At 45.6% G+C, this 12,574-nt stretch overlaps 1 protein-coding gene across 1 annotated transcript in view; it reads right to left on the reverse strand.

Annotated features, from left to right (window-relative positions):
- Window positions 1-3,525: 3,525 nt before the first annotated feature.
- Window positions 3,526-12,574, reverse strand: part of FGD2 (FYVE, RhoGEF and PH domain containing 2) — a 29,405-nt gene continuing 20,356 nt past the window's right edge. Inside the window, exons 11-16 of the mRNA XM_063140884.1 lie at window positions 12,456-12,486; window positions 11,016-11,108; window positions 10,519-10,653; window positions 10,122-10,268; window positions 6,442-6,585; window positions 3,526-3,859 (exon numbers count right to left, since the gene is read on the reverse strand). Coding sequence (XP_062996954.1) covers window positions 3,647-3,859; window positions 6,442-6,585; window positions 10,122-10,268; window positions 10,519-10,653; window positions 11,016-11,108; window positions 12,456-12,486 — 763 coding nt within the window. The 3' untranslated portion in view covers window positions 3,526-3,646. The remainder of the gene's footprint in view (window positions 3,860-6,441; window positions 6,586-10,121; window positions 10,269-10,518; window positions 10,654-11,015; window positions 11,109-12,455; window positions 12,487-12,574) is intronic.

Below are 12,574 nucleotides of genomic sequence, written 5' to 3' on the forward strand. Positions count from 1 at the left end.
ACCTCGGATAGGAAGTGGGGTGTGTGCGAGTGTGATGATGATGATAGAGACACCTCTTCTCATTTTCCCCGTGTGACAGCATGAAAAAAGTCTCTGCCAGCTTTGCCCAACCTGATGCCTTCCAGATGTCAACTGCAGAAGCCCCTGTCTGCATGGCCAATGGTCAGGAATGCTGGGAATTGTAGTCCAAAGGCACCAGGATCTCGAAAGCACCAGGTTGGGGAAGGTTCATAGAATCATAGAATAGTAGAGTTGGAAGGGTCCTATAAGGCCATCAAGTTCAATCCCCTGCTCAATGTAAGCCTATGCGGCAGGGTCTTGCTATTTACTGTTTTACTCTGTACAGCACCATGTACATTGATGGTGCTATATAAATAATAATAATAATAATAATAATAATAATAATAATAATAATAATAATAATGATGCAGGAATCCACCTTAAAGCACCCCTGATAGGTGGCTGTCCAGATGTCTCTTGAATGCCTCTAGTGTGGGAAAGCCCACAACCTCCTTATGTAACTGGTTCCATTGTCATACCGCTCTAACAGTCAGAAAGTTTTTCCTGATGTCCAGACAGAATCTGTCTTCCTGTAACTTGAGCCGTTTAGTCTGTCCTGCACTATGGGATGATCGAGAAGAGATCTTGGCCATCCTCTAGGCAAGGCAATTAGCAATGGCTGTAGCCATTTGCACAGTTCTATTAACCAGCACCATTGCCTACCACACAGGGAAGAAATGGGGGAAAGCCCCCTTCTTTTACTTGCCCCTTGCAGCAGCCTTGTCACTGGGATGTAGCTCTGCATGCAGAGAGATGCACTGCCAAGAACAGCTTCCTTGTCTTCGCCACCCTGAGTGACTAGCATTAGAGAGAGATCCATGTAATTATTGTACAACTGTTGTCTATTTCAGCCAGTTTTTCTCCCACTAAATTGCTATGGAATGTGGCCAAGTGTCAGGCACAGGAGGATTACAAAATTTGCCTTTACAGGTCACAGCACTAGCATTTGTGTGCCCTGGGCCCTTATCACTTTAACGTAAACAATGTACAGACTTTTGGGATACTGGGTGCCCCATCCTCCATGGAATTTCTACTTGCTATCCGGACCTGTTAAGGACTTTGCTTGCTCAAAATCCAGGCCTGTTGACATTTGCTAATGTCAGTAGTAAAAAAGATTAAAAAAGAAAAAAGAACAAGTTAACTTGGTTTTCTCTATTTCATGTCTTACACTGCTCCCTGGTGTGCAAAAGGTGAATTACATAATCCTCCAATTTAAAAACAAACATACAGTATATATTTTTAAATATCACATGGCTTTTCTTTTATAAAAGACTATTACAACCTACCCATCTGGAATTAGAACCCTCCAAACATTTATCATTTTCAGGGAAGTTTGATTTTAGACAAAAATTCCCATTGCCCATACTAGCTGGGAATTATGGGTGTTGTAATCCAAAATAACTGGAGAATGCCAGGTTGGGCGTAGGGGTGTGTGTTGGGGGATTACTACTTCTAGTCACATCCATCCCAGTCTTCAGTTTACTATGAGCAAATTTGTTGTCATTGCTTCTTAAATTTATTTATTTATTTATTTATTTATTTATTTATTTATTTATTTATTACATTTCTATACCGCCCAATAGCCGGAGCTCTCTGGGCGGTTCACAATTGTCTGTTGTCTGTAGTTAACTCTAGGGCAACCATATAAAAAGAACAGGGCTTCTGTATCTTTAACAGTTGTACTGAAAGGGGAATTTCAACAGGTGTCATTTGTATGCCTGCAGCACCTGATGAAATTCCTTCTTCATCACAACAGTTAAAGCTGGAGGTGCCCTGCCCTCTTTTGTATCTGATCACTCTAGTATAGCTCCTGCAGCTTTAACTGTTGTGATGAAGAGGGAATTTCACCAGGTGCTGCATGCATACAAATGACACCTGCTGAAATCCCCTTTTCTATGCAACTGTTAAAGAATCAGGAGCCCTGACCTCCTTTTCATATGGTCACCCTAGTAATTGTCAGTGAAACTCACTCTTAAAGGGTTTGAACCTGTACCCCCAATACCTTTAGCACTGCCTACTCAGTGCTATTAACATACAAAGACACTACTAAATAAACACAAATCCTTACTGATAAGAAAGGGAAAGGGATCATGAGTCAAGATAAGAAAGTAATCAGCAAAAGAATATGTCAAAGAATCAACATGTATTTAGTTCAGAAGTGCCAGGAAACAAGCTGAGTCACCTGCATTTATTTCCATGCACACCTAGAAGTCCCTGATGATTGAAGAGCTGTGCAAGAACATTGGAATTTATTGTTTTTTATTACACTTATACCGTGTTTCTTTCCCAGGAAGTTCAGGCAAGGTTCCCAGGCAATCTCTCATCTGGGTAACTTCAAAGTCAAATGTGTTGAGTTTCAGCAGGAGAACTGTGTCATGTGCCTCTAGACCATTCTCTGGGCGAGCCAAAGTGTAGCTGATCCTGTATTCTGCCTTCAACAGTGGTCAGGCAATTGCCTCTGGAAACTCCCAACCAGGGCCTGTCACTGATAGCCACCTTCTGCTGTTTGTCCCCAGGTGCTCTGAGGCATAGTTTCTCTGGATCTCCAAGGTCCATTTAGCTACCATAAGTAGCCCTAAAATCCATGAATGTGTCTAAGCCAAGGGGTGAGAAATCGGTGGATTACACCTCCCATCATCCCTGATCATTGGCCAAGATGGCTGGGGCTGATGGGAGTTGAAATCCAATAACATCTGGAGGTCTACAGGTTTATGATAACTGGTCTAAACCTTTTTAAAAAGCAATCAAAGTTGGCAGCCATTTCAGGGGCTGATATGCAGATTTCTCAACAGCTAGCTTGGCCATGTTCCTGAGCTATGTGCCACAGAGGGAATCAGGCCAAAAAAATCCACCCACCCATTAAAGAACTACCAGTATACCTAAAGGCTTGCAGAGGCTTTCTCACCATCTCTGCAGGTGGCCAGTTCCACCGCTTCCTCTCAGGGAGGGGAAGGGAAGGAATATCTGGATCTTGCAGCCTAAAGAAGCACAAGGGCAGCATCCATGATAAGAGATTAAGATCATAGGAACGTAAGAAGTGCAAGGCTGGATCAGACCAAGGGTCCATCTAATCCAGCACTCTGTTCCCACTGTGGCCAACCAGCTGTCAACCAGGGACCAACAAAGCAGGACATCGTGCAACATCACCCTCCCACCCATGTTCCCCAGCAACTGGTGCACACAGGCTTACTGCCTCAGATTAATTTTGCTGACTGGGCTCTGGGAAAGCGGTTGGAGAGTGTGTATATAAGAAGGGTTCCTTGTTCCAGTGTGCATTGTGTGTTTGAGTATGGGCAGATAGTATGTGAATGGGAAAACACATCAGCAAGTGTTTACTGGTCTGCAGTTGTAATCCACAAGAATGCACAGTGACTTGATGGGTGCATTTGTTGCAATTCCACATGGCGGGCTCATACGCAAACTAGGGAAATGTGAGCTAGGCAGAAATACCAGGACATGCCAAAATGGTTGAAAATCTGTAGAAAATATTGTTATTATTATTATTTAAAAAACAAGTTTTTTTTTCCTTTTGCAGATGTTTAAATGATGGTTCAGAGTATGTAACAGCCTCACAACAAGGTTTCAATTATTCCAGTTCATCAAATGAGTCTTCTTCTTCTTCTCCATGAGCTGACTGTGCTATAGCCTTCATCCACCTCTGTTTCAGTTCCTCAGTCTCTGCGACCAACGTATAGACCTGTTTGGACTGTACCAGCTGGAAGATGTGACGGGTGTCACCCTGAGGCATCTCCTTGACTTGGTAGCCCAGCAGGGGGATGGAGGTGTGAGCCTTGACATCCTGAGAGGCAAGGGAGGTGGGGAGAGAATGAGAGAGGCTTAGACAAAGGGGGAGTAGATGTCCCAAAACTGACTCCACAAAATCACTCACTCCAGAATTGCTCCATATTTAATAGTGGGCAGGGCTGGCACAAGACACACACACCCAAATTCCATACACAGAAGCAAACTGGACTAGAAGTTGGATTTTTACTTCAATCCTGGTGACGGGTCAGTGTCCTCTCCACCATGCAGGCCTCAGATACAGATGACTGTACCTTTTCCCCAAGGAACAACGGTGAGGGGACCATTTTTTCAGCAGAAAAAAATTGGTACAGGCCAGGCCATGTACACACACAGCTCTGTCCAACAGAGGGGAATGGTCTGAGGGCTCAGGAAGAATATCTTGGTGGCGGGTTGCTGCTCTTCCCAAGCCTCTGCCAGCTGAGGTGGTTGCCTCATTCTGCCTAATGGTAGGGCTGGCCCTGACAACAGAGTTCCCAACCTGGACTGACTTTGCAACCCTGGAGGCCCAAATTAGTCATGATACTTCGTTGTTTCTGTCTTCTTATGTGGTATTTTGTTTGTTCTGTTTTTACCAAAAGCAGCCATAAGAGGCTGTTATAATTTAAGCAGAGAAATAGTTGTGGAGGGAGGGGCTGCTTAACGACATCCCATCCAGACATTTTTCTATTCCAGGTCAGGATCTGCCAAGACTAGAACCAGCAACCTTTGGGCAAGTTTGCACATCACACTAAGCCATCCTGAGAATAAGGCATGGGTTGGTTGTTGGCTCACTAACTCGACAGATGATTGAGCACTCTGCAGCTTGCCATGGCGTCTCCCACCCCCCCACCCCCCAGTCCTCCCGCTGGCTCCCAGCATGTATCCCAGGTGCCTTCGTGACAGAACTAATTTTCTCAGTCCCTACGTCAGCACTCTTTCTGCAACTGATCAGCTGGCATTGCTGGTTCACATGGGAGACTGTCTTAGACCCCCCCTTCCCATCAGATCACCAAATGGAATTGGTTTTCTGAGCCCTTATGAATGCAGAAATGTGTTAGCAAAAAAAATTTGCAAGTACGCCAGGCCTCCTCTCAACTATTTAGCCAAGCATACTGATATCCCCCTCTTGTCACTATCCTCATCAATTGCACCCTCCCCCTCCACCCTTCTCTTGCTAGCAACCCCCCCTTTTTTTTTTAAGGGCTGCTTCACCTACTCTGGAAGAAAGTGCCTTCTCTTGGATTTGCTTGCCACTTTTGGCTCCCCCACCCCATCCCTTCGTGCTTGTCACTTCCTTCCACTGGTCTCCATTGTTAGCTACAGGTGGGTTGGAGTCAAGAACAGTGAAGTGGATTAGTAAACATATGCAAATTTCAAGGCAGAGCAGTGAGGGGGATTGGTAAAGAAACACAAATTTCAAGGCAGAGCAGTAAAGCTGAGGAGGAAATTATGCAAATTTCATAGCGGTGGACTTTCACATCGGCACACTTGTCAAGACTGAAAATAGAAAATAAAAAGTAAAAAAAGGTTGCAAACGTGTTTGGGACATTCTCCAATATCCTTTCTTCTTGGTTTTTAGGAGCACTGACAAGGGATGAGGGAGCACGGCAGCAACACCAGTGGGATCACAAGGAGCAGCCAGGGGGTGGGTGGGTTAGCGGTTCTTTCTGGGCAGCTCTCTAGCCATTTTGACAATCCACAATAAGTCACCCTGCTGTGTTCAGATGCCACAACAAGCCACTCTGAAAACAAGCCATCCTGAACAACCCAACAGCAAGCCATGGGTTCTCAGGGTGGCCTGTTCATGAAAAATAAGCCATCCTGCAGAAACCGCATTGCATTAGGGTGTCATAACAGTCCACCATAGTTGTCATGTTGCATGAACCAGGTCTAAATGTGGTGTCCCTGTGTAGCAAAACTGTGATGTGGAACATCTTGGCAGTGAAGTACTCTCAACTCTGGACTGACCATGCCCGCTCAGGATAGCCATTGGGCCTTCCTTGACCGGAAGAACTAAAGACTTCCTGTCTGGGGTGGGATCTTGCCTGAGCAACAAAGGCTTCTGGGCTCTGATATGTTCATGTGTATCCCTCAGCTCTGACTCTTGGCTCAATTCTTGATTCCTCGATCACTCTGACAGCAGTCTACCGCTCAGCCCTGAAACCCCCTTCCTCCCCCTCCTTTTCTCCTCAGTGGAGAGAAGATACAGACTCCCATATCTTTTTCCTTCAGGAGCAGAAAAAGACAACCAATTTTGAGACAAAAAACAGCTGGAGGCAAAAGAACTAGGCAGCTTTTCCTCCCTAGCTCTTTGACATAAACTTGAAGCCTCCTGAAGGGCTGGATGAGGTGTGGGGTGAGAAGGGGAGAGGAAGAGGAGAGGTCTAAAGATACACACAACTGCATGTCACATCGAACTTGGGCCTGTGAGATTCTCCTATCTGAGGGATTGATTTCTGTCCCCTTATAGGGCCGAATTCAGCATTGTGAAAACCATAAGTATGAAAGTTGGAGGCACTGTTGCAGGAAGTAGTCAGGCTCCAAGCCTTATGAGTTTCCTTCACTGTGACTTTTACAGGCAGAATAAGCCAAACATACCTGGGGTGCAGCATACATGTACAACACAAGAGGGTCGTCCCGTGGGATCACAAACCAGCCCCTCATGCTCCCCTTTCCACTCTTATCCAGCAGCTGCAGGAAACTGCACATCAGGCTCTGCCCAGATATTTCTGCGGATTCTTTCTGCCAATGAAAAGCAAAACAAAACAACCACATCCTTCTGTTAATGCTCCATTGCCCAGAGGCTTCAATTGGCGACTCACAGATTCATAGAGTCGGTGGGGGTGGGTGGGTTAGAGGCCACCTATTGGAAGAGTCAGATGGAGCCCATGGCAAGGTCTTAGCTGCCCACTCCTGATATAGATTTTTTAAAAAGAAGATCAAGTACTTGCTTCTCAGTAACAGATTTATAGCATTTACACAAGGGTAACAGTGATGAGACCTGATGCTGCCACCCCTTGTGAAGTGACCTACCCTCAGGAATGTCTGCCTCTGCTTTAGGACAGCTGTTCTCACTGTCCCACAAGCTTCAGCCTCTGTATTCCCAGGTAAAAGGGACGCCCGATATGCCTAATTGGGTCCCTTTCCCTAATCTGGAGGAGTACCCAGGAAATATGGACACTACTGTACTGCAGAAAGATGAACAAATTTAAAAACAAACAAATTAAAGTTGATTTAATATGTTATATCATATAATCAATAATTCAGTTCTTGGTCTTACCTTGCCTACTCTATCCCCTCTAACTCCTTAATCCCACAACCCCACTCACTAGAGGAAGCTTCATCAATCCCTAAGGCCCTATCCGCTAAATCCTGTCTCCTAACTGACTAACTGTCTGCTCCTGCCTTTTATACACTCAGGCCTTAGCTAGACCTAAGGTTTATCCCGGGGTTGTCCCTGTTCATGTAAATGACATACAGGGGATCCCAGGTACAGGCAGGGATGTCCCCAGGATGATCCTGGGATAAACCTTAAGTCTAGCTAAGGCCTCAGTCAACACACACACACACACACACACACACACACCACTTCCACTTCTCATTCACTGTCAGCCATACAATTAACCCCAACTTACCTGGGTTTATTTAATGCAGCAAACACATATATACAACAATACATTAATACAGATACAACATTGCAAGCATTGTGATTTTGTCACAGTAATTCTTTTGGGATTAAGCCTCTTTTATTTTATACTTTTGTTACATTTGTGTCTTGCCTTTCCTCCAAGAAGCTCAGGGTAGTTACATGGAGTCATCTCGTAAGAACATAAGACGTGCCATACTGGATCTGACTGAGGGTCCATCTAGTCCAGCACTCTATTCACAAAGTGACCAACCAGCTGTTGACCAGGGACCAACAAAGCAAGACATGGTGCAACAGTACCCTCCCACCCATGTTCCCCAGCTACTAGTGTATATAAGCTTACAGCCTCTAATACTGGAGGTAGCACATAGCCTACAGGACTAGTAGCCATTGATAGTCTTCTGCTCCAAGAATTTATCGAACCCCCTTTTAAAGTCATCCAAACTGGTGGCCATCAATACATCTTGTGGTAGTGAATTCCATAATTTAACTATGCATTGTGTGAAGAAGTACTTCCTTTTGTTTGTCCTGAATTTTCCACCAATCATCTTCATGGGATGACACCGGGTTATAGTATTTTGAAAGAGGGAGAAAATTGTCTCTCTATCCACATCTCGTTTTATCCTTTCAACAGCCTTTCAAGGCAGGCTAGGTTGAGAGGCACTGACTTGCCCAGTGTCACCCAAGGAACTTCATCACGGAGGGAAGGAATTTGAACATGCATTTCCCATACCCAAATACAACATACTAACCAGGAAGAAGATCTCGATGTAAATATGGTAATACATAATAACTGGTCACCAGATGTTTCCTTGCACGCTGAATTCAAAAGCTGCTGTTCTTGGCCTCATAACTGGACAGGAAACTACTCTTGATGGGCAATTGTTCTCAACCTATATCATATAAAAATCATCTTTCCATAATGCTCTGTGTTTATGTGACTTCTTCCATCCTTTTCCTTCTATCCTTTTTTTAAAAAAGTATTGTGCAGGAAATGAAACTTTATAGCTGTGGAATGCAGCTATGCAGAATGTCACTCCACATCCCTGAACTCTTCTGACTTGGCACATGCATGATATTTTCAAAAAGTTGTCCCTTCTCAATCACTCTTGGGTCTTAAAGACCATGATAGTACATATAGAAGGAGGCAGTCCTTTAGGTATGTTGGGCTCAGGAAGTTTCAATTAACACTAAAGCTACTAGCAGACCAACTAATATTCCAAAATATCTGGAGGTGATTTCACTTGTTCACAGACTTTAGCTGTCTGTGGAATGGAGCACAATAAGCACGTAACACTTTAGATCCTGGTCACTCCTGCGGATAGCAGAAGCAATCAAAGATACTATGTTCAAAACTTCTGGGGTATAATGTAAACTCCTGAATCTGAAGTGTACATACAAGCACAATGTCCCCTCAGTAGCTTGTGCAAGCATAATGGGGACAGGAGGAGTGTTCTTTTGTTCTCTTGATCTTCAGTACCTTGGACAGAGTCTCTCCCCACCACCACTATCACCACCACCATCTCTCTCTCTCTCAGAACTCCTCTTCACTTATTATCTGGCAACCATGTTCCATTGGCAGGGCCAGATTAAGGCCAGCTGATGCCCTAACCACAGCTCAATAATGGTGCCCCCTTGGCCCTTCCATTGCTTAGCCAGAAAAACATTAAAACTCCGTAAGTGCTGAAGGTGAAATAAGTCATTAAAAACTCAGTTTTCTTCAAGGCCATTCCCCATGCTAGAACACACAACTATATTAAATATAAACTTGGTAAGACAGTCAAACATACTGAACTCTAAGTATATGTTGAGACAAAGATTGTCAGAAAGTTATCTCAGATGTCAGATGACATCGTGGGACACATAGAGCCTAAAGCTGGTTGATTGGGTGTAATAAAATAAAGCACAAATAATAAAAAAAATTGCCACTCTTAGAATATGCTGCTAAACCCTTTCAATGAATCTGGAATTCCTTAAAATTAGATGGCTACAGCTATCGTACTGGTACTCTGTGGTGCTCCCTTCCCTTGGTGCCCTAAGCACGTGTTTATATTGCTTAAAGGTTAATCCAGGGCTGTCCATTGGTGTTTCGTGCACTAAATATGTGAAGGACAGACACACATGAAGAAAACACCCAAGGATGTGCTGGGAAACCATTGTTTGCCTGGACTCCCCAGTGCAAATCTATTTCACATCAAGGTGTGTGCATCTCCTCTTCATACTTTATGCATTTCATGTGGGGAACAATGGTGGAACCCAGCTGCCAGATGAGCAGCTCCAAATTGTCAGAGTAAAGTACCTGTAATAAGGAAATCCCAACCCAGGCCAGTGGTGCCCAAGTCATCCGTGAAGCAGAGGCAGAGAGAGAGAGAGAAACAATGGCTGCTAGTCCTGATGGCTAAGTGCAACCTCCAGTATCAGAGGCAGTAAGCCTGCATACACAAGTTGCTGGGCAACATGGACGGGAGGGTGCTGTTGCACCATGTCCTGCTTTGTTGGTCCCTGGTCGACCGCTGGTTGGTCACTGTGCAGAGGCTCTTCTTATGTTCTTAGGAAATCAAACAGAGGCAGGAAGATGGCTGAGAAAGAGCGGACACAGCCCCACCCCCCTCCACCTCTGTTTTTCCCTCACCTCCAGGATGCCTTTGTGTTTCCCATGGCGCTCGTCATGCAGCAAATGCCCTGTCAGGAAGACATAGCATTCCACACAGACACGTTTAGGCCCATTCTTGTCATACTGCAACTCAGTCTTGTACTCGGAGCACCGGCCACACACCACCTGCCTCCAGGAGAGGAACCAAAGGATTGTTGGAGGACAGATTTGGCTAGGAAACCCCTCCCCTCTTTAACAAAACCTGAGCTAAAGCTGAAGGGACATTGGAAGAGTTCAGTCAATCTCCACCGCCCAGATATGGCTGGACCCAACCACAGCCATCTTGGTGGCCAATGCTCACAACATGGAATTCCATGCCCCCTCCATATGTCTGAGCCATGACCGCCCTACCCAGGGGGAAGGCAGGCTTACTCACATAGCCACAGGCCCGGCAGTGGTGCCGCCTGCGGGTGATCGCATTGAATGGCTCCTTGCAACGCATGCACATGCTCACCAGCTTGTCTCTAATCCACTGAGGAGCCCGCTTACCCAACTCCTCAGATTGGCACTGCTGGGGTGGAGAGAGAGTTGGAATCAAATAACCCTTGTGATAGACTCTTTGGCAATAAAAGGTTATTATGGCTACAATAACTCAAACATTTTGTGACAAATGCAAATTGGAAGCCTTCATCTGGCTACCATTCCTTTCTTAGAACCCACCCACCCCCGCATTTCTGCCTGTCCCTCCCCTCAATCTTCTCTCCCCATCATCACACCCTTGCTGGTTCTCCAGGTTCTCTGCAAGTCCTTTTACAGAGTGATGGGCTTCGGAAGAATCACCCATGGCCTTAGAATAGGAAATGAATCAAATAGCTCCATGGTAGGCAGGAGGCAGAAGCATGAGGATTAGGGAGAGGGCATCAGGAGAATTACACTGAAGTCTTGGGTCTCAGCTTCAGGCCCTTGGAGGGCTGCCTTGAAGGTCTCGCTCCTCTTCTCCTTCTTGTCAATGGCAGACTGGAAGGCCTGCGGGGAGGAAAGGCATTTGAAAGGAAATGACACCTGAAATCAGCAGATCTATTTGGTTAAGCCAGGCCTGCCCCATCATACTGATGTGCATGTGAAGAGGGGGTTTAAGAGTAAAAGGGTCAGTTAGGTCAGTCAGGGAGTGCTAAACCTTCCCCCTCCCTCCAGTCTTGGCTTACTTTCCCTTGACTCCACTTTCCTCCCAGCCACATTCTGACAGCCTAAGTGAAACTGGCTGGGAGAATCAACCCCCTTTGCCATCATCCATTTCAGGACTGGCCCTGCCATTAGAAAGAGTGAGGCGGCTGCCTCAGGCAGCAGGTCCCAGGAGAGCAGAGTGTTGGAAGACAGAACTCTGTGTGTGCTATGTGGACAGCCCAGCACCTCCTAAGCTAGATGTAGTGGAAGATGCTGTCCCATTGTCAGTGTTGAAGTAGGATTCAATGCCCATCCTGGCATTTTCTGTACATGGGGTGAGGTGGAGGTACCATCTTGTCTACCTCAGGCAGCAAAATGTCTTGGGCCAGCCCTGACCCACTTTCTATGTGATTGGGGCATGCCTCTGCTTAAACTAGGGATACACGATCTCTGGCTCATGGGCCTAATCTAGAGGGCAGAGCTCAGCCTCCACACCCCACTCTCTGGAGGAATCCCTACTGACATGCTCAACAGGAGATCAGTGACATCATCAGGGATTTCCATCCTTCCCAATTGTCGCAATGACAGCAGTGGGCAGAAAGCACCATGCAGAAGCAAGGCATCAGGTCTTTGAAAGAATATGAATGGCACCACACAACAGGTTGGCTCCAAACTTGGCCGTATTTAATGTAGGCCCATTGAAATCAATGGGACTGAAATTTGTAGCACCTGGCATAAGCCCCATTGATCTTAATTGAGATCAATATGACCAAGTCTAGACTCAACCCAATGGGTGCTTCCAGATAAGGTCTGTATTATCCAATTGTGCAAAGAATTTTATGGGGCTGAACATCATTGTATTCCGTTTGTAAGCCTCTCATTTTATCCCTGCCATTTCTTTTTTCTTCCCGCAGAAAATCCATTAAGGAGGAAAAGACAAGATGGCAGCTGCATGATGCCTTTTGACTGGGAGCGCTAAGCAACCTCTGTCTGGAAGCCCTCCACATCTCGGGGGCCTGCAGAATAACTAGATGTTCCTTGTGGTTTTACTGTCCTGCTTATTGTATGCTGAAGAGAGCTGAGTCCAAAATACAAGGCTCATACTAAGGTCCAGCTGCTTAGCAGAGTGGAAAGTGGCTCTATTTGGAGTTTGCCTTTCTTATTGGCGAATGACTCTGGCCAATCTTAAGGGACTGAGGCATGAGTTACCTTTATCCAGGTATTCATCTCCTCCTGCGACCTGCACAGAAAGAAAAGTCACCCATTGGAGAGGAAGCGTTCTATGCTCCTCTGCCAATAGCCCCAGAAAGGACAGGTTTTGCAGCTTA

Source organism: Elgaria multicarinata, chromosome 1 (genome assembly GCF_023053635.1).
Source record: "Elgaria multicarinata webbii isolate HBS135686 ecotype San Diego chromosome 1, rElgMul1.1.pri, whole genome shotgun sequence".
Lineage (NCBI taxonomy): Eukaryota > Metazoa > Chordata > Lepidosauria > Squamata > Anguidae > Elgaria > Elgaria multicarinata.